General features: G+C 51.3%; 1 protein-coding gene across 2 annotated transcripts in view; it reads left to right on the top strand.

Annotated features, from left to right (window-relative positions):
- The window catches only part of Rfx2 (regulatory factor X2), a 55105-nt gene that overhangs the window by 20031 nt on the left and 8457 nt on the right, over nt 1–26617 (top strand). For both annotated transcript variants that reach the window (XM_021217850.2, XM_029531617.1), the window contains exons 2-9: nt 4327–4418; nt 6816–6905; nt 7845–7915; nt 8517–8778; nt 23481–23662; nt 24521–24640; nt 25843–25958; nt 26491–26609. In XM_021217850.2, the coding sequence (XP_021073509.1) occupies nt 4335–4418; nt 6816–6905; nt 7845–7915; nt 8517–8778; nt 23481–23662; nt 24521–24640; nt 25843–25958; nt 26491–26609 (1044 nt within the window). In that variant the 5' untranslated portion in view covers nt 4327–4334. The remainder of the gene's footprint in view (nt 1–4326; nt 4419–6815; nt 6906–7844; nt 7916–8516; nt 8779–23480; nt 23663–24520; nt 24641–25842; nt 25959–26490; nt 26610–26617) is intronic.

Below are 26617 nucleotides of genomic sequence, written 5' to 3'. Positions count from 1 at the left end.
CCACAGTTTGGTTTCCCTGGTCAAGGTGCAGTGAGCAAGAGGAAGGGAGGATGGACCGGGGTAGGTCCAGACGGGCGGGAGGGAGCATCAGGCCTCAGGGCTGCACGCTGTGGAGGGACCCACAGTGAGGCATGAGGGAGTTAATCAGGGTGAACATGCCTTGAGCCCCATGTGCAGTGAAAATCAGAGCTAGCCAGTTTCCTGGGATGCAGGGCCCAGCCCAACAGACAGGCATCTACAGGGACAAAATGGTGCTGTTCTGGGAGTGCCTGAGCCATGTTAGGTGGGCTTTGTGTGTCCGTGCATGGCCATGTGACGCCTCTGACACCCACTCCCTGAGGGCAGAGCACTGTCAGCCTCCAGCTCTACCCTAGTCCCGAGTCACTACCTTGGTAACTTGAGAGCACCCAGACATGACGGGTGAGTTTACATTCCCCATGTAGACATAAAAACATGGCTCTCCACTCAAATGGGATGAGTTTATTCCAGAGCAAATTTGAGAACCCAGGAGCAGAGTTAGGTTACCTCAAGTTCCACATTAGAGTATAGAAGCTATTCAGTGGAGCTTTGCAGTAACAGGACAAGGGAGCAGTAGCTTAGGACACACCACATTCCCTGCTGGAGACCCCAGTGTCAACCACTGCACAGTCCAGAAACGGCTGTGGGCCTCAGACACCCTGAGGACTCTGCCTCTGGGCTGGTGGTAACTGGGGTTCTCTAAGTGATAACACCCCAGAGGGGTTTTATCTCTAGTCTGGATGTTAGGTCTGATACAGAGGAGTGAGAAATGGCTACTTAGGAGTCTAAGGCTAGCCCAAGATAAAGTGAATTAGGCCCAGGACCTGCAGAATTCCAACTCCCCAATCACTGAAATTTTCATCTGTCACTGGGCCTCTGCAGGCACAGGTCCTTCCCAGAGCTACTCCCTTGTGACAGAAAGCAAGCCATGTGACCCCTCTGAAACTCTTAATTCTCTGTTGTATTTGTTATGTATGTGTTGAAGGGTACTTGTACCACAGCTTGCATGCCAAAGGACAGTTGGCAACCATCATGGGCCTGGTTGTCAGTCTTGGTGGCAAGTGCCTTGACCCACTGAGCCCCCTTGTAAGCCGGAAAAAGAAATGGAATGTTCGGTTCACAATGGGGAGCTAATTGCCAGTTCCAACTGGTAACCCACCTGAGCCAGAGACAAACTGATGGGGCTCAGCAGGTGGTTCCATCTGCTGCACCCCTTAAACCAGGTGTGGCGACAGCTATCACACACTACAGCCCTGGAGAAGTAGAAGCTGGAGGTCAGGAGTTCAAGGCCAACCTCAGCACTCAGTGAGCTCAGGCCTACTGGAGACCCAGTCTCCAAATGGCAAAAACAGGGCTGGCCTCATGCACTGCAGAAGTTAGCTGAAGGAAATCTTACAAGGGTGGCCGGGGTGCACTTGGCTAGGGCGCCTCTGCCCTTGGACCTCTGAGCCCTCTCTCCACTCAGTGTGTGGGTGTCTGTGTGAGTTCAACCTCGGGCTTCAGAGGGGTGATAGCCAGAAAATGCTGAGTTTCTTGGTGTCCCTGGGGACGCTGGCCCTTCCTGGGGACATGGGTGACTGTCACACAGTGTGACTGGCATGAACAGTGCTCAGCTCTCTCAACCCTGATGAACTACTAAGAGGCAGGCAGTTCAGGGGCGTGGAAGAGAGGAACTTGGTTCCACACACAGTAGGGAGGGAGACAAGATGCAGCCACCAAGGCCAGCTGCCACAGATGCCAGCATCACCTTCAGGTCCATGCTAAGCAGGGCAGCCCCCGCACAGGTCGCCAATGCCCAGTCTCACACACAGGCCACTTGCTCCTGAGACCTCAGGTCACAGGGAACCAAGAGAACTTGTCTGTAGGGGAGCTGGAGTGTGGGCCCATCTGGCCGGACCTGTCCCCTACTCAGAGCAGGGACACAAGTTGCATTGGTGGGTAGGACTCAGGTGCCATCCATCCAGTCTTGCCACCAAGACTAACAAAGACCAACTGAGGCTTGATTCCCCCACAGCAGAGCTTAACCAGGTGGCAAGTGACAGTCACAGCACCCTGGATGGGTGGATAGAGGGGTGGGGATGAAAGAGAGAGAAATTGCTTAAGGTCACAGTGAGTCAGGACAGCCAGGAAGCCAGCCCAGAAATGGCTCACAGCCTCCCTGCCCTTCCTTGCCTGCCCACTTGTTGCTAGGCAACCCAAGTTTTTTTTTTTTTTCCCCTGTAAACAAAGGGCGCTTCCCCAGCAGATCCACCTGGCGCCAGGCCAGACCCCAGTGCACTGCAGCCTGTGCCTGCCTCTTGGAGTCCTTAGAGACAGCAGGAGACTGGCCACTGCAGTCTGCCATCCAGCAACTCCACTTGGGCACTCTGTTAAGTTCAAGGTCAAATGCACAGAGTGTATTAGAGGCTGGTCTTGGGGAGACTTCAGGCCGCCTTTTGGACCATTGACGGGCAGCATGTGGTAGAGCTGGGTCACCAGGGAACCATGAACCAGGCTCGGAAAGGCAGGGTGACAGGGTGCTCTCAGGCTCCTGAAACCCCCATAGGAGAGGAAACCAGGTGAGGACAGGTAGAGAAAGCCAGATCCTCCCAGGAGAGAAATCAGGAAAGGCAAAGAACCAAGCAGAGAAGCAGAGGGCCAGTGGGCAGGACTCCCGTGCCCAGCAAGCTCAGCCACACCATTGCTACTGCAATCCTTCCAGCCAGTACACACCAGTATGCACAAGCACACACACACACACACATGCATGTACCCATGCAGCAAATGCATGCACATACATGTACACACACATGCGAACACACCTAACTGTAGCTTATCAACCTCAGTGTGACATCTGTGACCTTCCCTTATTGAATGACAACCTTTAACTTTTTCACTTGACTCTCTGGCTTGTCAGCCACTAGTGTCATCCTGAGGTTCAGGTGGAATGAGGAGAGGAGGGCACACTTGAGCTTCAGCTCTGGGCTCCTTGACAGTTGATCCCACAACCTGGACAGCTCCTGAGTGAGGAGGGTAGTGCCTACTGTGTGGACTTAATGGCCACAGAGGACTCACATCCTGAGTACAGGGACAGAGAGAGACCCGGCCTGGGCAGAGGACATGCTCCGCTTGTCCCTCAGGGCTAGTACTTGTAGGCCAGGCCCACTGAACTTCCATCATGGAAACCTCGTGCACCGTGCAGCAGTACCAACAACAAACCCACCAGCCGTCACCACCTGTTATCATGTCTCCATCTCTCCCACCCAAAACCTGAGACCTGGCCACCCCAGCCCATCTTAGTACTGGGACCAAAGACATGATCACCACACCTAGTCAGTCAGTCTGTCTGTCTGTTTCTCTCTCTCTCTCTCTCTCTCTCTCTCTCTCTGTAGAGTGAGGTGTCCATTGTTCAGACACGAAATGAACAAATCTAGCAACCGGGTGTTACTAGATTTGTTCATTTCAGACATTCTTGTGAGTCTTTGTTTCATACAGAGCCTCCCTCACTCAGTAGTCTAGGCTGGCCAGAAACTCACCTTGTGGCCCAGGCTGGAACACTCCCTTTTCCCTTCCCCCCTTCCCAGCCCATCTCCACCTCTCATGCCACAGTCACTCGGACTCCAAGTGTCTTACTGAGTCCTGGGCTCAGAACTTCGAGCTTCTTGAGCCTACCAAACCCACTTTGCTGACTGAGCCATCTTCCCCTCTGTCAGATTAAAACATTGGATTTGAGCTTAGGTATTCATTCCAGTATGTGTATACACAAAAGATTTTTCTTACAAAATATTTTTTGTTTTACTTTTGTAGCCCAGGCTGGCTTTAGACTCCTTATCTTGAACTCCTCATGCTCCTGCCTCCGTGTGTGTCCTGAGCCACTCCAAGTGCCTTCCTCTGGAAACCACTACGCTGATGCGCACCACTGCACTGCGTGGTTCTGGTTCCATCTAGTGGTCACCTATGGGGCAGCACAAGCGGGTGCAGAACCCAGAGTGACAGCAAACAGGGATACATCCCTTCTTCCTGTGGGCACTCCATGGGTCTAAGCTCCGAGTCCTCGGCAGTGACTGTTGAGTCGGGAGCTTATCGAGTGAACCTGGGACCAGGGGTCCTCCTGCCCCTCCCCGTTTCTGAGGCCACGGGCACAAACACCAAGCCTACTTTTTGCATGGGTTCTGTGGATTTGAACCCGGGTCATCACTGTTGGTGCAGTGGTTGCTTTATCCTTGGAGCTGCCCCCTGCCACTGTCAGTGATCATGGCTGCTCAGTTTCAGGGCCATGGGCTGCAGGTGTGTGACCCCGACACCTCACCACCACTCTCTCCGCTCTAGATCCCAGCATGCAGAACTCCGAGGGAGGAGCAGATTCGCCAGCGTCAGTGGCTCTGCGTCCTGCAGCCCAGCCCATGCCAGCCTCCCCACAGGTGACTGTGCCCTCCCTGCCATCCCGACACTCTTTGAAAATGCCACCAAAGAACCTGACACAGATGAGGAGAGAACACACCCCACCAGTCAACTGGCTTGCGCACGAGAGCTTCTGTGCCTAAGGAAAAATAACTGAAAAATTCAAAGTAGAGAAAAATCTTAGGATGCTCCCCAGAGCTCCATCGCCTCCTCCATCCCCTTCCCATCTCCTCCTCCATCTCCTCCTCCATCCCCTCCTCCATCCCCTCCTCATCTCCTCCTCCATCGCCTCCTCCATCCCCTTCCCACCCCTCCCCATCTCCTCCTCCATCCCCTCCTCCATCCCCTCCTCCATCTCCTTCTCTCCCCTCCCCCACATTAGAAGTGGAGCCCAGGGTCTTGAGTGTGCTTCCCACCCAGCCCAGTTCCATTCTTGAGAGACGTTGTCCACCACTGTCTTCTGTAGCCATGAGCACATCAGCCTTCAGAGTAAAGTGTGGGGCAGGACACATGGGCATGCCAGGCAAACTGAAAGGTCAGAGACATAGGCATTGGACACATGCTAACTTATTTTCTCAGGGAGCCAAAGGAGGTGAAATGAACAATAGACAGGCAGACACCTTCAGATGCTGTCCTTTGTTTCTCCTGAAATGCTGGTGATGAACCCAGTACCTTTACATGTGCTAGGAAAGGGCTCCATCACAAAACAGCTCACCTTGTCCACACCCTCTCCAACTCCTTACATGCTTTCTGATGACGTGACCCTCCACTGCCCAGATCCAGCTGCCCCGTCACACTTCTCAGTGTTAGTGGGTGAAAACTCTGTGCCTCTGCTTTTGTTCTGGTGATCTGTTGAAACAAGGCCTCACTATGTAACCCAAGGATGACCTGGAACTGTCAGCAATCCTCCTACCTCAGCCTCACCCCTTCTTCTACCCTGAATCCTGGGATTACAGCTATTTACCATCACATCCAACCCAACCCCTAGTGTTTCAGGGTGTGTGTGTATGTGTGTGTGTTTTCGTTTTGCTCTTGTTGTTTGAGACCACGGCCGATGGTGCCTGAGTCTAGTTTCTGCAATGCTGAAAATGCCCTGCAAGTTACAGCACTCTCACTCTGTAATGCACTCTTTCTTCATATTCTCAACCTACTCTCCTGCCTGGGCCTCCCAAGTGCTGGCATTGGAGGTGTGTGCCACAATAGTGGAGGAGATGTGCTGGGTGTGGACACAGGCTGCCAGGCGAAGGGCATAGAGGCCTCCATCCCTCTCTACCTTATTGTCCTGAAGCAGCGACTTTGACTGTAGCTGGGCTGGTGGCCAGCAAGCCTCAGAGGTCCTGTTGTCCCTGCCTCCTGTACACTGGGATCATAGGAGCTTGCAGCCACCCCTGGCTTTCTGTGTGGGTGCTGGGATTCGAGCTCACCTCTTCATGCTGTGCAGCAAGAACTCTTACCCAGAGCTATGTGTGCACAGCCCTTCCTGATTACCCTTTAAGTGAGATGGAATTGGCACAGTATAAAGTGAACCTCATGGAAGTAGAATGGTTCTTACTGCAGTCACAGAATTCAGCCATCCTGCCTCTCTAGTCCCACAACATTCTATCAGAGGCCCATCCCATCAGCAGTTGCTGATCCTTCCCTACCTTGAGTCAACTTCCTGTCTCTGGATTCACTGTGACATCTGAGCCCCATGTCCATCGGTCCTCAAGGTCCCTTGATGCTGTGGTGGGAGTCAGAGCCCTGCACCTGTTCATGGTTAACTGACATCCCACATAAGGACAGGTACCATATGTGTTTACACTCATCTGTTCAGATCCTTGGGACTGGGGCCCCTCATCCACAGGGCCAGGCTCTGTCTTGGTCAGAACTGTATTGGACCTGCAGTTCCATTATGGAACACTAGAGAGAGATGCGTCCTCACAGGTCCTCTTAGCACTTAGAAAGTGGGTGACCACAGTCCCTAGTGTCCCCTCTCTTCAAATCCGTCTGGTCTGCTTCCTTCATCCAAACAGCCAAGATGTGACTCAGGCCAGTGAGGGTTAGGGTCGCACCAGGGACCCCTGTCATGGAGGACCCACTTCTGACCTTAGCTCCTGGGCTTGAACTTTACATTCCCAACTGGGTATTTCTAGTGTGCACGTGTGTGTGTGTGTGTGTGTGTGTGTGTGTGTGTGTGTGTGCTCATGTGTGTGTGTGTGTGTGTGTGTATCTGCCTGCCTGCCTGTCCATCCATATGTGTCTCTGTGTATCTACACATGCCACGTCTGCGTTTGCCCCTGCCCCGTGTCTGCATCTCCATGGGTCCCAGCATGCTGCCACAGCCAGCAGAGTGGGACAGCCAGGTCACGGTTCTGAAGGGGTCTCCCCGGTGCTGAACCCCAGTTGGTCTGATCTGACAGTCCTGTTGTCTCTTGCAGAGAGTGCTGGTCCAAGCCGCAGGCTCCACTCCCAAGGGTACCCCGATGCAGACACTCACCCTCCCCAGAGTCCAGCCGGTGCCACCACAGGTAAGGACACCCCGTGAGCACCGGCACTTGAGAGCTCTCTGCAGTCATGTGCAGCCTCCAGCCTGTGGGTCGGCCTCCAGCCTGTGGGTTGCTCTGCTGTTGTCACTAGTGTCTACAGTCACTGGAAAGTTCCGGAAGCTCTGGTAAAAGAAAAAATTGGCTTACCACAGGCAAATGCAACAAGCCAAGGACAGTGGTTTCTCTTTTGTTCTCAGTGGCACAGTGCCAGCTGCAGCTGTCCAGAGAGGCTGCTCTGTAAGGATGGGGGCAGGCTTCTCAGGCAGTCTTTCCTAGAAAAGGCCAAACAGCCTTAGTGATGTATGGGAGGGGCAGGACACCAATGAAACTTTATTTACATAAAGGTATGGTGGCCCTTTCCTCCTGAAGGAGCTGCCTGGCACCTAATGGGTGATAGTGATTGACTGTGTTGGAGAATGGAGAAGGTTTGCAGGGTTTCCAGAAAGCACCAGGGGCATTAAGGGGTTCCCAGGACCTGGCCATCGGTTCTGTAGGAGGAGGGCAAACAAAGACTAGCATGGGAGCCAGACGCTTTACCCACTCTGGCTGTGGTCCGGAACTGTCCTCGAAGTCTGGGGCCTCAGGCCTCCCACTGAGCTTCTGTCTTCTGCTGGGCTCAGGCTTCCCTCTTGTCCTCTCCCTGGGGACTCCATGCAGAGCACAGAACACCCAAGCTGTGGGAAGGCTACTGTAGTCTGGGATCCCAGCTCAAGACCACTGAGCTGCCTCCCCACAGCCTGGCCAGGCAGAGGCTGGACATTCTTTATACAACACAGGCCTAGGGCTGTGCTGCCCCTCAGAGTGGGGGAAGTGAGGAGGGGAAGAGGGATGTTGTCATGGGTACTGGTGTCCCACCCCTCCAGGCTTACCTCTGTTTCCAGCCAGGTCCCCTGTGTGACCCGCACTCACTTCTCATTGCAGGTGCAGCACGTGTACCCCGCGCAGGTGCAGTACGTGGAGGGTGGGGACGCTGTCTACGCCAACGGAGCCATGTACGTGTGCTCCGTGAGGGCCCTGGTACCCCACAGACTCACAATTCCATTGCTCCCTGTGGGACTGGTATGAAAGTGGTTGAGCTCCCCACAGTCATTCTCTCTCACCCCCGACCGACCTCAGAGGTCCCAGGTCAGGGCCACGGCTTTTTTGTTCTTGGCCTCTAGCAAACTCAATAAAAATATCAAACCAAGCCATTGGCCCCTGAGAGTGATAACTTGGGAACTTTCCATCTGGACCTTTGAGTTTCCTGGACTGTTGACAAAACTTATTTTCCAATTTTTAAGATATTCTGGAACTTTCTAGAATTTTCTTCTATCTTTTGTTTGTGTTCATTTGTGTGTAGTACAGATGTGTGAATGGACATGTGAGTGCACACTTGTGTACATGTGTTGATGTACACATGTGTGTGCAAGTGCTTGTGAGTGTAGTACCCATTGGAGCCAGCAGAGGGTGTTGGGTCCCCAGGAGCCGGAGTGACAGGCAGTTGTGAGCTATCATGTGGGTGCAGAGCAGAGGGCTCTGTTAAAGCCCATCAGCTCCTTTAGATTTCTCAGTAGCATGACTAGTTATAAAATGGTGGCGCTTTCTCTCCCACAGCCGAGCTGCCTACGCTTACAACCCAGACCCTCAGCTTTACGCCCCCAGCAGCGCAGCATCTTACTTTGAGACTCCAGGTGGCGCTCAGGTGACAGTGGCAGCCTCATCCCCACCTGCAGTCCCTTCCCACAGCATGGTGGGCATCACCATGGACGTCTCGGGGACCCCCATTGTGTCTGGCGCAGGAGCCTACCTCATCCATGGGGGCATGGACGGCACAAGACACTCCCTGGCCCACACTGCACGATCCTCACCTGCCACGGTATGTACAAAGGCCCTGTGGCCAGCGCCTTGCTTACCTCAGCAGCACCCAGCACTCAGGCAGGTGAGTAGGAAGGAGCAGGCCTATGGTCTGCTAGCTGCTGAGAAGACAAAGGCCTTTAGGATTGGGCCCTGGAAGATGTTGAGAGCAGAGTGTCCTCTGCTGGTGGTCCTGCCGCTGTCCTGGTCATTACCATCCTCAGTGTCAGCCTCCCAGAGCCATCCCCAGATGGAGGCTACACCCTGAGGGACATAGCCTGTCACAGCACACTGCTCACCCACCTTAGATATAGTTGTGGTTTGGACTTTGGAGTTTTTGTGGGGAAAGGGGAGTTGAGGCTGAGTCTTGCTGCGTAGCCCAGGTTGGCCCAGAAGTTGACCTCAATCCCACAACCCTCAGTCTCCCAAGTAACCAGCTATGTCTCATTTTTTAATGTTTATTTTATCACTTTGTAAATTAACATGAAGTCACATGATTCTTTGGTGCGGAGCCCTGGAGGACTTGTGTGTGTGTGTTCCTGCATTCCTTGGTACACTCCTCACCCAAACGTGACAACAAAGCGAGTGCCCTTTCCTGAAGTGCTGGCAGCTACGGGTCTGTTCTCTGTGTTGAGCCCGATGCCTGTGGGCCATCAGACGCGGAGTCACAGTGGCTGTTTCTTGCCCTAAGCATGTGGCCTTCAAGACCCCTTTGGTGGGTCGTGGTGTAAGCCTCAATTCTTGTATCCCCAGCTAGAGGCCAAGCGGAGAGCCCCTGGCTAGGGAGCCTGGTGAAGAAGTCAGGCTGAGCCATGGGTGTACAGTTGCCCTTCTCTGGGGTAGACCCCTCTGAGTGGGGTTGCTGGCTCCCTCAGTCTCCAGCATTCCCCATTCCCTGGAAGTCCACTGAGCCACCCTGTCAGGGCATAAGAGACCTTCCTAGTCAGCGCTTGGAGTTGTCGACACTTTTTAGCATCCCCGTCCTGTAGGTGTGCCATGGACTCTCTGTGGTGGTGATTGGAGTCTCCCCACTAGCTGGGAGCAGTGGACAGCTAGCGGCTCCCTGGCTGGCTCTGTGTTCAGTGTTACTTTAGCTGTCGGCTTTCTGCTCAGCCAGGCTGCCGTGTTTCCAGCTGGGTGTGGAGAAACTCTCATGTCCTGGAAGCAGGTCCCCATCAGATGCTCAGTTTGTTAACATTTCCCGAGTCTGAGCTTTCTTTTTTAATTATTTAAATTCAGGGTCTCTGTTGACCCTGTCAGTGTGCAGAATGGTTTTTCCATATTTGGATGCCTCATAATTTTCTGTAAAAAATGGCATCTGCAGCCTTCCTGTGTGGCTGCTCTTGCTGTGTGTGCCACACCCTCCCCCCAGGGCTTGCTGTGGTCACTGGTCACTTGTTTGATGACCTGTTGGGGCCACTGTGAAATCTATATTTTTTGTTGTGGTGATGTTTTTTAAAGCGTGAATGCATAGATTTAGCTTTTCTACCGTAAACCCTGGGGACATTGGTAGGTTTTACTCCTTTTTATTGTTTGGGAAGATCACATCTCACTGTTTACCCCAGGCTGACCCCCAACTTGACGTCCTCCTGCCTCATCCTCCCCAGCACAGGGTTGGTGAGTGGTACTCCCCATGTCTGGCTTGATAAATATAACCCTTAAGAACAAAATCGGGCACTGGGAGTGATGGCGCACGCTTTTAATCCGAGCACTCAGGACGCAGAGGCAGGCGGATTTCTGAGTTTGAGGCCAGCCTGGTCTACAAAGTGAGTTCCAGGACAGCCAGGGCTACACAGAGAAACCCTGTCTTGAAAAAAAAAAAAAAAATCGGGCCAGGTGTGATGGTGCACACCTTTAATTGCATTACTCAGGAAACAGAGGCAGGTGGAGCTCTGAGTCCCAGGACAGCCAGGGTTGCATAGTAAGAACCTGTCTCAAATTTAAGAGAGAAAAAGGAAAAGATAGGGAGAGGGAGAGGAGCAAGGAGAGAGACATGGGCCCTGGGGAGGTGCCTCAGTGTTAAGATGCCTGGGGAGCCAGTGAGGGTACCTGAGTTCAGTTCCCAGGCCTTATATAAGCAAGGCATGGAGGTGCACACTGCTCATCCCAGCCAGGAGCAGGAGGGTCCCTGGGACTCGCTGGCAGCCCAGCAGAGTGAACAGGTTGCAGGTTCATAGGGAGAGTTCTAGCTAGCATTGACCTCTGGCCGCCATGTGCGGGAGCAGATGAGCCCACCACAGTCCCCCAACTCTCCTTTACTGCAGCCTTGCTATTTAAAATAGTGTGACAGAGTCATTCATTTAGCGCAGGTTCAAACCAGCTGTTCTTCCCTGCCCGCCTCCTTCATGGGGCTTGAGACTGTCTGGGTCCTTCATGGAAAGTTCCAGAAGTGGGAAGAAGGCCGTGCATTCAGCTGACAGCCATGCAGCCACCCGTGCTGCCTGTCAGGATGCTGCAAGGCCATCTGTGCCTCCCTCTGCTGCTCCCTCTGCTGTTGGTGCTGGCGTGCTTCTGTTTTCTTGTCCGCCTGTGCCCAGCACTGATGGGAGCAGAGAGTGGTCCTGGCCTCTGCTCACCCATGCCCCATGGTGCTCTCTGTGCTGGGTAAAGACAGCCATGACCCTTCCTATTTCCTTACCACACTGTGTGTGGTACTGTGTGCACTCATGTGCCAGGCACACCTGTAGACAGCAGGACAACTTATGGAAGTGGATTCTCTCCTTACACCACGTGGGTCCTAGGGATTGAACTCAGGACGACAGTATTGGTAGCAGGCACCTTTACCCCTGAGCCCCCTGTTTTGACTGTAGTTCTAGGGTGCCTGGGGAGTGAAACACTCTACTTGCTCTTGCCCAAAACCCTGTGGGAGCCCCTGCTCCCCTGAGTGTTTTAGGTTCTTTCCTGGCTGATGTTCATGCCAGCTGCACTATAAGGCCAGGTCACACTCAATGCAGCAACAGGTCTTTCCTCCTCTGCTCCACCCAGGTCGGTAACCAGGTCACCACACCCCTGACAGCCCATTCTGTCCCCACTCACTTTCCTCGGCTCCATGTCCACCGCTTCCCCTGCACTGTCTCCTAACTCCAGCTACTTGTCAGGCAGCCTGCAGTGGCCAGGAGGCCCTGGTGCCACTAGGGAAGATGGCCCAGGGATCAGTGTTACCTACCTACCTACCTACCTACCTACCTGCCTACCTACCATCTGCAGCAGCAGGTGTGATGTGGGGCATGTGCGGGGGATGGGGGCTGACTGGCCTGGCTCACATCTGAGGTCACCCAGCAGCTGTATATAATGGTTCTCAGGGGCTAGGGAGAGGGCTCAATGGGTGAAGCTGGGCATGGTGGTGCCTACCTGTGACCCAAAGCTGAGGAGGTGGAGACAGAAGGATCTAGAAGCTTGCTAGCCAATCAGCAAACTCAAGGTTCATAGTGAGACCTTGTGTCAAAAAGTAAGGTGGAGAGATGACCCAGTGTCTGACCTGAGGATTCAAATCCAAGAACCTGCATACTGGCACCCAGCACTCTGTAACTCCAGTTGCAGGGGGATCAGGTGCCTTCTGTGGCCTCCGCAGGTACCTGGCATGCACATGCAGGACACACAGACAGACATGCTGGCAAAATACCCATACTTAAACTAACACACACAAGAGAATTGGGAGAGTACCTGAGGAAGACTCTGGCTGTGGGCCTCAGCCTGTGTGTGCATGAGCTTGACTCTCGGTGCTTTGCGTCCTGTGCTGGGACATGATGTGGGGCCACCAGTGACTTCTTCCTTGTGCTGCTGCTGTCTTGGGGTCTGTGCTTAGGTGCATGGCACACAGCCTTGAACTTGCCCTGGCTTCACTCACCATTAACCCCCTGCCACGAGCCTTGCTAGCTGCCATTGTTATTTGGATGCTAATGAGAGACTGGTGTGGGCTGCCTGCCTCTAACCATCTGATTTCCTTCTCTCCCCCCCCCAACCCCCACCACCTTTTTGGTTTTGTCCTGTCTCTGTACATGTCTTTGTAGCTTGAAATGGCGATTGAGACTCTCCAAAAAAGCGAAGGCCTTGCCCCCCACAAAGGCGGCCTGCTCAACAGCCATGTAAGTGTGCTGGGACCCCCCTCACCCGGGCAACCTACTCTGCCTGGAGAGCTCACAGGTCTTAGAAAAGTCCAGAGACCTGGCAAAATACAACCTCAAAAAGGTTAAAGAAAGATGAAAACCTCTAACCAAAAATCTCAGAAGAAGCAGCTTTAGGTAGTGAGGAAGAAGCCAAGGCATGGCCTCCATGGTCACTAGGTTCCCTGAGGACAACACATGTCCCTGGCTTGTCCCTGGGGTCAAGTTATCTCGAGATGTGTTGACCTGTGGTGAGATCTTAAGAATGAATTCTAAGATAATCAAGAAAGGTGACAGGAGGGACTGGCTGGTTACACCTGTCATCCCAGATTCAAGATGCCAGGGCAGGGGGGTAGCAGGTCTGAGGCCAGCCTGTGCTGCATAATAAGACGCTGTCTCAAAACAGAAAAGCTGGGGCAGGCTCAGGGTCCAGGCACCAAGGCCCCAGGCTCCATTCCTAAGGTCACATAGGTAGGTGTGGTGTTTCATACCTACAAACAGTGCTTAAGACGCAGAGACTGGAAGATCAGGAGAGCAAGATCAGCTGCCACAGCAGAGCGTAAGGCTGACCTAGGCTACATGGGAACCTGATTTGGGGGTGGGGGGAAGAGGGCCTAGAAGATGTCTAGTCAGCCAAGTGCTTGCTGTGAACTTCAAACTCCAGAAGCCACATAAACCAGGCGTGGTGACGAGTGCCTTTAACCCGAGCACTCAGGAGGACACCCTGGTCTACATAGGGAGCTAGAGATGAGCCTGGACCTTGTCTCAAAAATAATAATGAAAGTGTTGGAAGAGTGTGGCAGTGAATTAGTTAAACTGCTTTGACTCACACACATGCTGCATCTGCCCAAGAGTTCTCTGGAGTCAAGAATAAAAGACATGGGCATGCGCGCGCGCGCACACACACACACACACATACCAGCTAATTTTGATATGCCTTGATTAGCTCAATGATGGCTGGGCACTTCTAAACCTCCCTATGGCTAGCACACATTTTCTCTGGTACTCCTGGCTCAACACCTTCTAAATCCATATCTCATCTGTGCTGCCCTGTTACCTTCTGGGCAGTGCCCCCTCCCCTTGGGCTGCATTCCATATCCACCTACACTGCTGGATGGTAAATCTGATCACTCTGCCTCTGAGGCATGGTTATTGGTTATTGTCCGTTTCTCTCTCTCTCTCTCTCTCTCTCTCTCTCTCTCTCTCTCTCTCTCTCTCTCTCTCTCTCTCTCTCTCTCTCCCCACCCCTTGCCCACAAAATCCAAAGTCCCACCTCCATCTTTCTGCCAAGCCATTCTTTAATATTTAATATCAACTGAAGCCAGCTGGGGCAAGAACCCTCAGGTCTGGAAGCGCAGCTTTTTGGGAGCCAAAATAAGGCATAGATAACATTAGAACCAATCCCCAACATCTCACCTTTTCTGTCCAAATTTTTAAAAAGGTTCTTCTCTTAGATACAAATTGAGCATAACCATAACAATTATATAAATTGCAAAGTATGATATACAATTAACATCCAGCCCATCATGTTTGTCAGTTAGATAAAGCACTCTACCTTCTATCCTAACTTAAAGAGCTTACAATTCTATACTTGAGTTGTGTTCTGATTTTAGCTTGTATCACCATCTGAAAACCATCCTTTCAAATCTATATCATCTCTCTTACTGCTAAACAACTTGAGTTTGATTATAAGACTATAGCTGGTCTTCAACCCCCTGAGAAACAAATTATTACTTGAATATGTATGAAACACAAAAATATAGCTTCCAAAACTGAAACAAATTGCAGAGACAACTAACTACCTTAATTTCCCTAATGTGGAGCATCTGACAGACCTTGAAATGAAGCAGGAGCCATGAAGGACTAAACTGTCAACTCTCTCGAATTGTGTGGCCTTTCCTGGACAGTATTTTTTGTATAGAAGAATAGGGCAATGTTTGTCCAGTGGCTGGTGGAGCAACTCTATCTGGAGGTTTTGATGCTCAAATTATCCTTTGAAAGGGAATAGGGAAGCTGTCAGGACAGACGTGCCTCCTTGTCAAATAACCTGTCATAATGAAATAACATTAAATGTCATAGTCTGTGGATTTCTGATGTTTTTGAAGACTGTATATGTAAAGTAGGTCTGAACTGTTAAACTAACTACACTTAGGGATTTCTATTTGAGTAATGTTGAAAACACTTCATTATAATTAAATCAGAATCTAATATGACCGTGAGTTTTTTTATTACCTGGCCCTTAACTTGTGTTACTTAACCATCCTAAACAGTTTGTAATAGCCGTTATTTAGAAGGACTGGGTCTAAGCCTTGTATTCTGAAATGAGTTACATTTGCACATTGCCTATCTAAGAGTAACAATATTAATTTCAAATTTTGTATCAATATAATAAATTTATACCATTAAAAACCTTAAATCAATATTAATATATAAATTCTGTACCAATGTAAGAAATTATAATTTCAATTTTGCATCAGTTATAAGGATTTCTACCAGTGTAAGATTGTGACTATATAATGCTTTGCTTAAGGATAAATTTAGTAATCCATCCCCTCTATTTCCTTCCTGTTCAAAATTATACCCATTCCCAAAGAACCCTTAAAATGACAACCTATCTATAATTTATAAAATAACCATAACCAGACACCCAAACTCAAGGGATCCCCTGATAACTCTCCCTGGCTTCTTTCTGCTGAATTGGGTGATGATTTTTTTTTTTTTTTTTTTTTTGGTTTTTCGAGACAGGGTTTCTCTGTATAGCCCTGGCTGTCCTGGAACTCACTTTGTAGACCAGGCTGGCCTCGNTTCGAGACAGGGTTTCTCTGTATAGCCCTGGCTGTCCTGGAACTCACTTTGTAGACCAGGCTGGCCTCGATCTCAGAAATCCACCTGCCTCTGCCTCCCGAGTGTTGGGATTAAAGGCGTGCGCTACCACGCCCTGCAACACAAAGAATCTTAAGGATTCTGTAACCAACAAGACTTTGTTGTCTAATTTTAGCTGAAGTTTTGGCTGGCAATATTTTTGTGTCTAAGCCAGTTACTGGGTTGTTTCCATGTCCAGGAATCAGCAGATCAAGTTGCCTGTCCTGTTTGATTTTTCTCAAATTTTTCTTTTCTTTAGCCAAGATCTTCAGGGGGCCTTCCCCTGTCGTATCTGATCCACATCACTCTGGAAGGGGTCCAGAGCCTTTTCTCCTTTCCTGTCAACACAAATACAGAGCCTCTCTCCCAAAATAGCATGTCCTTGGTCCAGTAACCGGAAATTAGATGTATAGCATGACTTCTCTTCCAGAGGAAATTTAATATCATAAATGCCACCAAACTTATAATCATCTTCACTTTGATAATTAGAACAAAACTCAAGGGAATTAAAGCAATCTAAACAAATATTATCTGTTGAGACAGTGCTCTCCTGCCATCTCCTGTTTTGTTCTTACACGATTAATTTTAAATAGTGAAATCGAGGCCTAAGATTCTACTGTATGAGATAGGTTAGCCTCCCTACCCCCTGCTTTTAGACCTATAATTTAAGATCAAAAGCTTCATTTATTTATTTATCTAAGTATACTTAAATCTTCCCTTCTATGGAGATTAATATATCTGTGGGTACATGTTTCCTCCTTTTTATGTAACTTGAATTAACAGAAGCTTCTATTATGTGTCTGAGGGAAGTTTCTGTACTTACTCCCTGCTCTTTGACCTATAATTTAAGATTGATTATTCCTCTGTGCGTTTAGCTTTAATTAGCTCCCCTCTCCTTACTGTGTAAGTCTATCTCCAGGCTAATTCACTTCCTTCTCCTTACGGTATAAGTCTGTCTCCTTACTCTGTCAGTCTGTCTCCTTACTCTCTCAGTCTGTCTGCTTACTCCCACAGTCTATCTCCAGGCTTGGTTTTTGTCACACCAGGCTAAGCAATCCCAGAATTCCCGTATAGACCATGTTCAAAGATCTTGAATATTTGCTCTGGCAAGAATTTTAAATTTCTTTAAATATATTTTTTAATTCCTTATATTCTCTCTCCCTGCCTTTATTTCCTACATTTGAGATCAAAGACCTGGATTTCTTTATTCCGTGTATACTTAAAAACAATTAAACAATTACCAGTATACTTCCTTCTATCCTTAAAGCCAATACAGTTCTAACTATCTCTGTCCTTTACTTACCTGTCTGTGGGAGGCAGCATCTGTTATTTGCCTGTCTCTGCGGGCTCTCTCTCTCTGTGCACAGCAGGGGCTCCCAGCATCTCTGAACTCCAGCTCTTTGTGTAGCTATACTTCCAAACCGAACCAACCGTGGCAAGAAATTCTTACAGTGGCTCAGGCAAAATCTGTAGCCTGTTTAGAAGCCAATTCTCCCCAACTTCTAATCTTTTTTTTTTTTTTTTTTTTTTTTTGGTTTTTCGAGACAGGGTTTCTCTGTGTAGACCTGGCTGTTCTGGAACTCACTTTGTAGACCAGGCTGGCCTCGAACTCAGAAATCCGCCTACCTCTGCCTCCCGAGTGCTGGGATTAAAGGCGTGTGCCACCACGCCCGGCTCCCAACTTCTAATCTTATATCATAGTGTTTGTGTATTCCATCCGAGAATCTCTAACTAGTTTTTAATAGTGTGTCGTCTGTAACGGTGAATTACTTATGTGCTCCGGCTTCCAGCAAGCCATGCTGCACCTGCCAAGAGCTCCCTGGATTTGAGACTGAGAGACACACACCAGCTAATTTTGCTAGGCCTTGACTGACTCAGTGACTGGGGCATTTCTAATCCTCCCCATGGCATACATTCTCCCCTCCAACTTTCCGGAGTCAGCTTGCTAACGTTCCATCTCTGCTACCTCAGACCCGATCATGGGAGTGGACCCTAGGGCCCCTTTCCTGAGTTTTCACACGGCTGACATGGTGCTGTCTTTCCTGCACCTCCTACTTTCCTCTGCTCTTCTTCCCCTCTCTCTCGGTCTCTTTCCCGTGTAATCTATTTATTTATTTATTTATTATAAGTGTGTACACTGTAGCTGTCTTCAGACATTCCAGGAGAGGGCATCGGATTTTTGTTACAGATGGTTGTGAGCCACCGTGTGGTTGCTGGGATTTGAACTCAGGACCTTTGAAAGAGCAGTCGGAGCTCTTAACCGCTGAGCCATCTCACCAGCCCTTTCCCGTGTAATCTAAAAGTGCCACCCATCTCCCTGCCCAGCCAATGTCTGTACAGCAATTCTTTATTATCGGTCGAAGCCAGCTGGGGGCAGGGACTCTCAGATCTGGAAACGCAGCTTTTTGGGTGATCCCTACTTTAATACATAGCATTAGAACCAATCCCCAACAGAAAAGACAGCTTGGTGGTTAGAGCACCAGCTGACCTCACAGAGGTTCCAGCTCAGGTCCCCAGCATCCATGTGGCAGTTCCCAGCCATCTCACTCCAATCCCAAGGCTTCTGCCGGGCACTGCATGCACATGGTACACAGACTGTATGCACATGGAGCCAAACACCCAGACACATGAAATAAGGCAAACCAAAAAATAGTGATAATGAAAAGCAATGCAATGAAACAAAAATACAGCTTTCTAAGAGGGGAAGGTAGCTTGAGACTGGGTCACCATGAAGCCCCTCTGCTGTGTAATTGGAAAATGTGAGACAGGCAGCAGGTGCTCTGGTCTCCCAAAATGCCTCCTGCCCAACATGTGGCCCCTCCATGCCTTCTCATTTACTTGGAAGGAGGGCCTTGCTATGTAGCCCAGGCTGGCCCAAACTCCATATCCTCCTGTCCCAGCTTCCCAAGTTCTGGGATCACATGCCTGACTGTGTTGGACATTTGATTTACTTTATTCTTGTTTATTGAGGCAGACTTTCATGTAGCCAAGGCTGGCCTGGAGTTGCCTGTGTATCTGAGGCTGGCTTTCAACTTGCAATCCTCCTATCCCAGACTCCTGAGAGCTGAGATGAGAGGAGAGGAGTGTGCTACCACACCTGACTGGGTTGGCCTCCCAAAAACTAAGACCTGCCACAGAAGCTGGACTGGGCTGTGGCCATTGACATGGCCCCCAAATGCCACCTTTCCCTGAGAATCCTAACAGTTGCTTTTTGTCCAGTTTGATTTAGTGATTTCCCAAAACCTTGCTGCTGGCCCAGGTTCATGGTGAACTGTTGTAGGAAGCCGTGACTCTCTGGGAGAGGGGCAGACACTGATCTAGAGAAAGGTCTAGAAGCCTTGAGAGCTCACAAGCTTGGGTGCTGTCCCAGGCAGCATGTAGTGAGTGCCTTGTCCCAGAAACCGAGAACATTGGGGCCCAGCCCTCCAGAATGAACAGTGCTCTCCACTGTTGGACAGTCCTCCTGGGGACAGAGCCCAAGGGAGAAGAAACCTTTGTCATTTTCAAGGGAAGAGACCTAGGTCACGCTGTGAGCGGAAACCTGGGAATAACCACTTCTACTCAGCAAGCCAGAGGCTAGGACTAAAGGCAGTGCCTGTGACCACCAACAGCTTGTGGGGCACCTGGAAGCCAATCAAGGGGACAGAGCCCCCAAGTTGCTATGTCTCTAGGGCATTCAGAATGTGTGTGGCGACCACTCAGAGTGCTTGTGGCAGGGTGCCGGGTGCTTGATTTCCAACCCGAGTCTACATGATGGACCCCAGGCTGCCCCTCGTCCATCAGTGTTCACCAGAGTGAACACTCTTCTCTCCTTTGGGGCATTGGTGACGTAGGAGCAAGGGAAGGGAGATCAGATCTTATTAGAAAGCCTGCCATATCTGTGGCAGAGAACGAGAATGCAGCGTTTGGCTGGAGGTAGTGCCAGGGAGGGAGAGAAGAGCATCAGTGACCTGCCTTTGTGCCTGCAGTGACTTGCTCTTGTCCCTGGGGGCTGCCTGTGGCATTGCAGCTCCTGGTAGGGCTTTCTGGAGGGCGGGAATGTCACAGCCTCAGCAGAGCTGTTGTACCTTCCAACTAGGTACAGGGGATCCTGGGGCACCATGTCCAGCAGAGCCATGTTCCTGGTGGCCACTGAATGTTACCTGGCAGGGTGGCCACTAGCAATGGAGCCGTGGATCTCCCCATGCTACGTTCTGCTAGCCCTGCTTCTACAGTTGGTTTGGAGAGCAGAGGCAGCTGGAGCAGGATTATGGCAGGAGAAATCACAGCTTTATCTGTAGCTCTCTCTACAGTAACCGCTGGGACTGGCCAGCCTCCAACCAGCCACCAAGGCCTGGCCTGAAGCAGCACTGGTTCCAACACCTCCAGGGAGGCAACGGTTTCTCCTGAGGCCAGGCTTCTATGCTCACCCAACACAGGGACTCCCATAGGCCCACCCTGTCTGTCTGCAAAGTGCACCTTAGCCCTTCCTTACTGCCGGGCCAGAATGAGTGTGTGTGATGGATTTGAATGATGTGATATTTTGTTTAGAAACTGAAATGTAGACATGATGCAGCACTGCTGCGGGTCATGCTTACAGCGGACAGCTCTCCAGTACCGTAACACACCTGCATCCACATGGAAAGGAAAAATACCTTAGCTTGACTTATAGCTTTAGAGGCTCCATCTTCCAGCCAGCTGGGTCCAGCCACACAGGACACATGCCAGGAGTCTGTGGCAGATGAGGTCAAAATAGAGAGGAAGAGGCGACTGCCACCCAAAGTCCTCTTACAAAGTCCCACCTCTTAAAAGCCCACCACCTTGAAGTGTAGCATCATGCTGGTCTTCCAACACAGGGTCCATTGGTGGCGTTGCAGACCCTACTGTAGCAGGATCGTAGTTAGGTCTCTATTGCTGTGATAAATACCATGGCCAGAAAGAAGTTGACAGGAGAGGGTTTGTTTCATTGCAAAGTCAGTAAGTCAGGGCAGGTACCCGGAGACAGGAGCTGGTGCAGAGGTGATGGAGAGTGCTGCTTCCTGACTTGCACCCCATGGCTTGCTCAGCCTGCTGAGCCATGAACCCAGGACTACCAACCCAGGAATGGCACCACCCACAATGGGCTGGGCCTTTCCCCATCAATCACCAATTAAGAAAATGTACCAGAGGCAAATCTGATGGGGCAATCCCTCAGTTGAAGGTCCCTTTTCCCAGAGAAGCCGAGGTTGGTGTCAAGTTAACAAAAGCCATCCAACACAGGACCCTTGTCAGATACCCAGCACTGCAACCTCGATGGCCCCGTTAACAACCGTCACTCATATAAAACAAGTATTCTCTGTTTATTGGGGAAGGTGTGAGCTCACCTCATGGTGCTTGCAGATCTCAGAGGCCGAGCTGGGGCAGTCATTTCTTCCTTCCCTCATGAGGGTCCCAGAGATCGAACAGGTTCCTTTGCTGGCTGAGCCATCTTGTGAGCCCGACCCTTATTCTTGTGCATCCCCGTGTGAGCCCTCCTATCACCTTGTCTAAGCTTCAGCCTTCCTCCTGTCCTCCTCTTCCTCCTCGGATCTCCAGCCTTCAGGAAAGATATGGAATCAGGTGACAAAGGCAGGGCTGCAGCCTCCACACCCAGAGCCCCTGCAGGGTTCCCTCCTTTCAGTGACTCCTTGGTCTCAGCTTTGGTCTTGAGGTGCCATGTCAAGGTCCTGGGGCACCAACTCAAACAACACAGCTCTGCTCCTGACTCACAGCTCTGCTCCTGCCTGTCAGGGACACAGCACAGACCCAAGTGGATAGAGAGCTGAAAAGAGAAGCCCGAGGGTCCAAGTGGCTCTGATGTATGAGAGCCACATTCAAGCTGGGTCCTCATACAGTAATAGGCTCTGCAGTGTCGTGCAGCACACAGGGATGGCTGGGTCCTCATACAGTAATAGGCTCTGCAGTGTCGTGCAGCACACAGGGATGGATGGAGCTCCCAGAGGAGTGGAAGGAGCTCATGGCTAAACCCTGGACTAATGCTGGCCCTCAACCCTGGTCCTCAGTGTTCTGTCAAGTGGGAGGCACAAGGGTGGCCCTGAAGTGGCTGAGTTCTGCACTGAGATAAGGAGAGGGGAAGGCCACTGTGTCCAGCCTTTCAGAAGGGACAGTAAAGGCAAACTGTTCATACCTCAGGATGGAAGCAAACCCTGAGCAGGCAAGCTCAGTTCCCTTGGAGAATATTGTCCCTAGCCCAGGCTGGCCTCCACGTCTCAGTCCTTCTGTGTTGGCCTCCCAGGTTCAGGGATCAGGAAGCAAGCATGTGTCTGTTACCTTGTTTAAACTGCCACCTGTTCACCCTATTGGTAGAAAATGAGGACTGTGCTCTGTGGGGTGGAGGAGACAGCATAGACAACTGCTGGGCTAGTGCCAGCCATGACAGGCTAACACATGGAGGGTTGGATATAGCTTCTGGTTGGTACGAGCAAGGTGGCAAAATGGCCCAAAGGCCTGAACCCAGTGCTCAGAGATCCACAAGGTCTTGATGAATCACAGTAGCGTTGGAGGGCAACTCATACTCCACCCTTGAAGCCGGCTCTGTCTGTCCAGAGGCAGAGCCAGTCCACCTCTAGCCAACTCTGACCTGCCATCTCCAGAGAGACTGCTCTTAGTGCCGCATTCCCAGACCTCCTGTGCTCTCTGATCATAATGTGGCACGCAACCTGCTGTCCACTCAACTGGTCACCCTGCAGATGTAGCATCTACGGTCCTGTTTGGAGCCTCTGCTGTCTCCCCAAAGCAGCCCTCCGACCTGGATTTCTGATCCACGCTGAGCCTGGCCCCAGGGTGATGGAGAGGGACACGGGAGTTTGGGAAACCAGTAAGAAGCAACATGGGCCTCTGTGTGGTGACCCTGCCTGACCCCATAGAGGAATTCCCCAGAGTGTACTCCCTGTCTAGAGAGGAGCACAGGCTGGCTTCCCTCAGGGGCGGGGACCTAGCCATGTGGCCATGCACCTGTCAGTGGCTAACACTGACTCCCCTGGGAGACAGTGCAAGCATGGGGACAAAGGATATCAACCTACGAGGGGCTGTCCAGGCAGCAGGCACCATTCACAAGACACAATGGCTCCATGCATGGATGGACTCAGCCTCCTTGCCAGCATCATAGCTCATATCTAGTCACAGGGCAGCCACTGGGTTAGGTCATGTGTCTTACTTGTAGGATAGACCCAAGACAGGGTGACAACACCCACAGCAGGGACCAGGTAGTGGGTTCTTGGCACCTCCCTAAGCCATGGCCTCTGCACACAGCCTCAGCCCACACCTTTTATTGACTCTCAGGGCCTCTCTGGGCATCCAGGTTTACATAGAGCCTTCTGATCTTTGGGGGCTGGCCAGGCCATCAGCCTGGTGGTAGGCTCCCTGCCCACTGTCCTGTGTTTCTGCATCAGAATCTGCCCCTTGGCTGTGGGATTAGGAGACTTGAGTGTTCCCAGGAGTGTAGTACTATGGGCATTTTCAGCCTGGAGATGTGGTGTGGTCTGTCTGTATTCCATGAGGATTTATAAAATAAGTCAAGGAACATGGGGGTCAAGCTGCACATGGATGCATGTGTTGGTGCATGGATGGGTGGGATGGATGGATTGATGGGTGGATGAAGGAAAGACAGAAGTACTTGGCATATTCATTCAGGGAATTGATGTGAGTATCACACAGGTGGCTTTGTCACTGCCCTTGTCAGCACAGGGAAGTGAGCTGCTGTCCTGGGACTCTAGGCTTTTGATGCCTATCTGTCCTCTAGCTCCAGTGGCTTCTGGACAATTACGAGACAGCGGAGGGTGTGAGCCTGCCCCGCAGCTCCCTGTACAACCACTACCTGCGCCACTGCCAGGAGCACAAGCTGGAGCCAGTCAATGCCGCATCCTTTGGCAAGCTCATCCGCTCTGTGTTCATGGGCCTGCGCACACGACGCCTGGGGACCAGGTGGGTGCTAACCCCCAGAGCTCCCTGCATCTCATACCAGCCCCGCCTCCTCTCTTCTCAGCTCCCCAAAGCCCACAGGCCTCCAGCCCCAGTCAGTGGAGGCTTCATGACTTCCACCAGCTGTCCAGGCGTGAGGTGGGGAGACACTAGGGGGAGAGGGCTGAGACATGGAGTTCACTCTCATTTTGTAAATTTTGTTGGTTTGGCATTGAGACAGGAGCTCACTATGTAGTCCAGACTGGCCTTGAACTCATAGAGATCCACCTGCCTCTGCCTCCCAAGTGTTCAGATTAAAGCCTGTGCTACTACTACACTGGGCTCATTTCACTTGTAAAAATCCATTTGAAATTCCTCTGAACAAGCTTTATTTTATTTTTCTTTTGAGAAAGTCTCGTAGCCCAGGCTAGCTTCACACTCATTACTATGATGATATTGAACTGCTGCCCCTTCTGCCTCCGCCTGTGTGTCATCCCTTGAGCATGTCAAGGCCACCTCCTGCTCTTGTTACTTCGTAAGATACACCCTTTTTCAAAATGAAGTCTTAAAGCCTGGCGTGGTGATGCGCACGTGTCATCCACACTCGAGATGTGTCGCCATGTTCCGGGATGTAAGGCCAGCTATGAGATGAGGTGTGAGGGACACTGGGCAAGAGCTGTTAGTCATAGTCACAGCAAGTGGGCAGACCTGGGCTGGATAGAGGCGCCCACTTTCTCAATGCAGGACATCCCAGAGCCTGTATCACACTAACAAGAGAGGGGCTTCCCCACCAGAGGCTGCTATATTAAGAATGGTGCCATGACTGCCAAGCCTGAAGAGAGTGTCCCTCAACAGTGTCTACCCTGTGACGTTTTATTCCAGGGGCAACTCAAAGTACCATTACTATGGGATCCGCCTGAAGCCAGACTCCCCACTGAACCGACTGCAGGAAGACACACAGTACATGGCCATGAGGCAGCAGCCCACACACCAGAAGCCTAGGTGGGTGACACTGGCCAGGCTGGTTGGGCCCTGCAGCCCTCCATCCCAGCCAGGGTGCTGCAACAGTGTCCCCAAACATGACAGGCAAGACGCTCCACGAGTCTTCTGTTGTGCCTTCAGTGTGTTTGGACAGATACTCAGTGAAATGTGGTGTCAGATGAGGGAGGTTTTATTGTCTAAACCATGTCCTCCCCCTGTGCCTCCCTCCCACCCAGATCTTGGCAACACACACTTTTCTTTTGTTTTCATTTATTTTCTTTTTAGGTATCTATATTTCTTTTTTTTTTTTCTAGAAGAAACCACAGACCCTAATTATCTTGTTTTCTTGAGGTACTGTGGACCTCAAAATACCCTAAGCAGGGGCCCTACCCCTGACCACACCTCCAGCCCCTCACTGGAAAATTCTAGACAGAGCTTTGCCCCTGACCACATCCCAGAGCCCCTCACTGGTTCCTTTCAGGACCAGCAGACACAAGCCAGCCTTCCTGCTTGTCAAGGGACATCCCAGAGACACCTCAGTGGCATCTTCTTCCTCCTCCCCCGAGACCTCACCTCATGGGCCTTGGCTGACTGTCCTGCTAGCGTGCCCAGCACTGTCTAGGGGGGCTGAGTGGTCTGACTGTGTTTCCCTCACGTTTCTAGTAGATCCAGCCCAAAGTAAATCCAAAGTCAGAGCTGCCACACAGTAATGAACCATCTAGGGTCTGTGTCGAGGGTCACATGCCTCCAGAGGGAAGCAGCGTGTAGATATGCTGCAGGTGACAGCAGCATGGGGGAGCCTGCCCACACTGGACTGCCAGTCAGCCAGGAAAACGAAGGACATTCTAATCTCTGCTCCAGTGTGAATGGGCACATGAGCCAGACACGGGGCACACGCATGGCAGTGTCTCCCTCCCAGGAAGTTCCTGGTACCAGCACAGTCACAAAGACAGGAAGGGGTACAGTGTTAGTCCTGGAGCTGAGTGGTGGGGACATTTGTATGACAGCTTCCTGCCCCTGCGCCTGGTACCCAGCAGCGCTGCTCCTGGGCCCCAGGTCTGTCTGGGTGCTGGATACTTCCCCTCGTTCAGGTCCCACCAGTGGGAGAGAAAGAACACTTGCTGCAGTTGACTGTCATTAAAAATGGCACATCACACACACACTGGGCCCATCCCAGAAAGGGCCGCTGAGGGCTCCTAGTAGCATGTGTGTCCTCTGCCCAGGTATCGGCCAGCCCAGAAGTCAGACAGCCTCGGGGACGGCAGCACTCACAGCAACATGCACGGCATGCCCGAGCAGGCCATGGCCACCCAGGGTCAGCATCACCAGCAGTACATAGGTGAGTGTGGGGCCTGCTCCACCGTATAGACAGTTGTAGATGAGTCTTTTTCTGAAACCTTTAGAGTGATGGGTGTGTACTCGGACAGCAGATATGTGAGATGACCATAATAGACTAATGAATGACTGGGACGTGGCAGAGACAGTGACTGGCAAAGTGGTTGCCATAACAATGGTGACTTTGGGTACTAGCAGTGCACCCAGAGCTGAGCATAGAGATTCCTCTGTGACTGTCCTATAGCCCAGGCTGACCAGAACTCCTAATCCTCATGAGTACTGGGGTGACAGGTCACTGTGATGCTGGGAATGGGACCCGGGGTCTCATGTATCTCAACCAGCACTCTAGTCACTGACCCAGCCCCAGACTGTCTGCTTAGGTGATGTTTCTGAGACATTGCTTACTACCCTGGGTCCAGAGTAATAACCTCGGGAGCTGACATCCACAGTCACCACATGATGACAGCACTATTGTCTCCAGTGCCTGTGTCCCCTGGAGCCTGTATGTGTGACATGTGTTAATTGTCTTTCCCCAGATGTGTCCCACGTCTTCCCAGAGTTCCCGACACCTGACCTAGGCAGCACACTACTGCAGGAGAGTATCACCCTTCATGATGTGAAGGCCCTGCAGCTGGTGTATCGCAGGCACTGTGAGGTGACGCC

The sequence above is a fragment of the Mus pahari genome, chromosome 18, assembly GCF_900095145.1.
Source record: "Mus pahari chromosome 18, PAHARI_EIJ_v1.1, whole genome shotgun sequence".
Lineage (NCBI taxonomy): Eukaryota > Metazoa > Chordata > Mammalia > Rodentia > Muridae > Mus > Mus pahari.
Note: the sequence above shows the minus strand (reverse complement) of the source record. Positions and strands in the feature narration are given on the sequence as shown.